The 3,599-nt window shown below is 54.6% G+C and overlaps 1 protein-coding gene across 1 annotated transcript in view; it reads left to right on the top strand.

Moving 5' to 3' along the window:
• The first annotated feature begins 2,072 nt into the window (after window positions 1–2,072).
• Window positions 2,073–3,599, top strand: part of CCDC102A (coiled-coil domain containing 102A) — a 10,965-nt gene continuing 9,438 nt past the window's right edge. The window contains exon 1 of the mRNA XM_008575099.1: window positions 2,073–2,365. Coding sequence (XP_008573321.1) covers window positions 2,073–2,365 — 293 coding nt within the window. The remainder of the gene's footprint in view (window positions 2,366–3,599) is intronic.

The following is a 3,599-nucleotide window of genomic DNA, read 5'->3' as shown; positions in this document are numbered from 1 at the left end:
GGGGGCCGCCGACAAGACGCACGACGGCTCCGAGCCCGAGCGGGAGCACGAGCCGGTGCGCGACGTCGGGTCGGAGAGGCCGCAAGGCAGCCAGGTGAGCGGCGGGAGGGCGGGACTGCGGGGTTTGGAAGGCGACAGATGCGCTGGGCAGGACCTTTGTGCTTGGTGCTAGAAGGGGGCGGGACTGATTGCCCTGGGCAGAAGTGGGGGCTGCAGGCTTGGGAAAGGAACTGGTAAGGGCCTGGCCCTCTGGAGGTTTCACTCCTCCAGGTTGGACCCTTCTCCCGCAGGGCCACAGATTATCTCCCTTCCGGAGGCCGCCAGGGTGGAGAATCCCAGGTTCTGGGGATCCCTCCTGCACTCGCACACCAGAGATGTCTGCAGAACTAAATATTATCATTCCCTTTAAACAGGAGAGGGATCCAGCAACTTGCTGGGAAGTCGCGGATTAGTAGCAGAGCTGAATCCATTCATTGGTTCAACTTGAATTGGGGGGAGGGGTAAGCACAGATCAATGAAAGCTGAGGGGTGGGGAGATATCAGGGCACTAGGATCACAGAAGTCCGCTACCCAAGCACTGGGGAGGGAGGCCTCACAGAAGCTTTCCTGGAAGAGGTCACACTTAAGCCATGACTAGGAGGATGAGTAGGAATTAGCTGTGGAAAGTGCTGGATGGTATTCCAGGTGCTGCGTTTGGGAAATGGCAATAATAACAGCTCCCGTCATTCAGTGGCACCTGCACAGAGCGCTGAGCTCTGCATGTGCATTATGTAGTGAATCCTCACAGCAACACTCTGAAATATTTCCTTTGTGATGAAGACCCTGAGTCACAGGTTCAGAACGAGGGTCTCAGCTGGTGATGAGTGGCTGGTGTTTAAACCCAGGCGGTCTGGCTCCAGAGTCCCTGGTAATGAGTATGACAGCGGCATTAACAGTGGGCATGGAGGGTGGCCTCTGCTGAGCCCCTGGCCTGTTACCGGAGGATCCTGATTGCCCCCAACTCCAATCCCCAGACAAGCCAGCTCCTCCAGCTAAGACTCTTGGGTGTCTCCTCCTCTCTCCTGCCCAGCCCCCTCCACCCCTGTAGGCTAGAGTAGGCACTGCTGCCTCCTGGTAGCTGAAGCCCCCTCCTCCCCTGGTTCACCTGGTGTTTGGAGATGGTGTTGACTGATCTTGTTTGGGGCTCCACAGCACTGTTACTGTCCTGTCCTTGTTCTAGTTGCCAGTCACAGCCCAGGAGGCTGCAGGTACAGCAGTGAGAGCCCTGGGGTTGCAGTCTGAGTTTGCACTCCAGCCCAGCCACTTCTGTGCTGTGACCCAGAACAAATCTCTTCTCTCCTGTTTCCCTGTTTGTGAAATGGGACTTTGGACCAGGTGGCATCCAAGGTGCCCCAGCAGGATCATCTGAGATACAGGAGGAGTAGAATCTCACTTGTCAGAGAGTCCTCATGTCCACCATCCCAGTCCATATAGGGAAACTGAGGGCCGGACTGAGAAGGGGCTAGCCCAGACTCATCTGGAAAGGCTGTGGAGGAAGCTAGAACAGAGGCCATGGCCCTCTTGGGTTGGTGGTCAGAGACAGGACTTGGGGAGGGGCAGGGGCAGGGGCAGGCCAGTGGGGAAGGAGAAGCTGGCAGGGAGGAAGGGCTCGGCGTTGGGTTAATAATTCCTCACTGGTTCTTGTCTAGGAGCTGGTTCTACTCACAGGTGCATCTTTTATCATGTCACCAGTCTCCCTGTGCCTTAGCATTTGCTCCTGAAAAATAGGATCTTAGAGCTGGAATTCCTTTTAAGGGAATCTAGTCCTAGGCTGTTGTAGGAATCCCTGCTTCAAGATTCCTTCCCACCAGCGTCCCACCATATATTTTCACAGAAGCTCACCACCTATCCTGGGGAATCTTCCAGGATACAGGGAACCCTGGTGGCTGACTGTGCAGTTCCAGGAGGTGAAGGGGGAACCCCAGAGATGGACAGGCAGGCAGCAGAAGAGGAAACTGGGGCCCAGAGGCACTGTGTGACTTGCCCAAGGTTACCCAGCAAGCTGATCCCAGAGCCAGAGTCTAGGAGAGGCCATGAGGACCGCTGCCAGGATGAGGGCTCAGCAGGCACTGGTCCAGCCTCCACCTTGGTCCCCACAGGAGCTTGAGCTGGTGGAGAGCCTACTGAAGAGCAGACCAGAGGAGCCCGAGGGCTGCTGGGAGGTGCGCAGTGTGGGGGCCGGGGGCTCACGGAGCAGCTCGGGCCGCCAGGAGCGCAGCCGGCTGCCCTGGGAGGACACAGCTGCCACCGAGGAGGATGCCTCCAAGTTAACTGCCCTGCGGCTGCGGCTGGATGAGTCCCAGAAGGTGCTGCTCAAAGAGCGAGAGTGAGTCCTGGAAGGTGGGCGGGGGCAGGGGGCTGGGCCAGGTTGTGCTGGGGCACCCTCAGAATCACAGCATGAAAATCAGTGTCACAGAACGTGAGACTTGCTAAGGTGACAGGTAGTATTTAGGCTCAAGTCTTGGAACTTTAGAGCAGTGGTGTTCCACCCGAGGACCCAATGCCAATTTTTATTTGTTTACTCAAATGACACATATTGGGCATTTGTTCTGGGCCAGGCAGTGCACTCAGCCCCGAGGGTGCAGCCATCAATATGACAGAAGTCCCTGCCTTCATAGAGCTAACTTTTGCAGGGAAGGTGGGGAGTTGCAGCTGGGAATCTGGCTTTGGAAGTGTTGAGTGTGAGATGGCAAGGAGCCAGCTGCGTACATGGACAAGTCTGGAGTTTGTGAGTCAGGCCTGAGCTGGAGTTGAAAATGCAAAAGTCAGCAAACAGGTGATATTGAAAGCCACGGGCCTGGGTAAAGTCAGAGGATGGAGCTCTGGAGCAGCCAAGTTCAGAGGTCAGTTCCTCAAGGAAGGAGAAGCAACAAAGGACACAGAATAGGGGAACCAAGAGAAAATGTTCATGGAGGATCAACTGAGTGATCAGCTGGCCCATAGGAAGGGGACTGGACTTAGAACATGGAGGTCACCAGTGACCTTGATTGATCAGGGCAGTTTAGAGGCATGGAACAGATTGTAACAAGCCTGATTATAAATATCCTGCACCTTTTCTGTCCAGAAATTTTGTACACTACATAGATAGTATAACCTCTCTATACACAATTAAAAAAAAAATCAACATACTCCCCTGTGAAGATGAAGACAGAGATCAGGGGGACGCTTCTACAGACATCATTGTTTCTTTGGCCAAGGAATGCCAAAGATTGCCAGCAAAACACCAGAAGCTGGGGGAGAGGTGTAGAACAAATTCTCACAGCCTCAGAAGGGATTGACGCTGCTGACACTTGATCTTGGACTTCTAGCCTCCAGACTTGTGAGAGAATAAATTTCTGCTGTTTAAGCCAAACAAACAAACAAATCACCCTAATGCACTAACTGAAGTATAAAGTAGAAATGAAAGGAATTTATAATAAAACATACATGTTGGGGCCGGCCCGGTGGCGCACTGGATAGTGCGCCGATTGGGAAGCGCGGCGGCGCTCCCGCCCGAGGGTTCGGATCCCACATACAGACCGGTTCCCGCTCACTGGCTGAGCGAGGCGCGGGAGCAACGC

This window comes from Galeopterus variegatus, unplaced genomic scaffold (assembly GCF_000696425.1).
Source record: "Galeopterus variegatus unplaced genomic scaffold, G_variegatus-3.0.2 Scaffold58, whole genome shotgun sequence".
NCBI lineage: Eukaryota > Metazoa > Chordata > Mammalia > Dermoptera > Cynocephalidae > Galeopterus > Galeopterus variegatus.
Note: the sequence above shows the minus strand (reverse complement) of the source record. Positions and strands in the feature narration are given on the sequence as shown.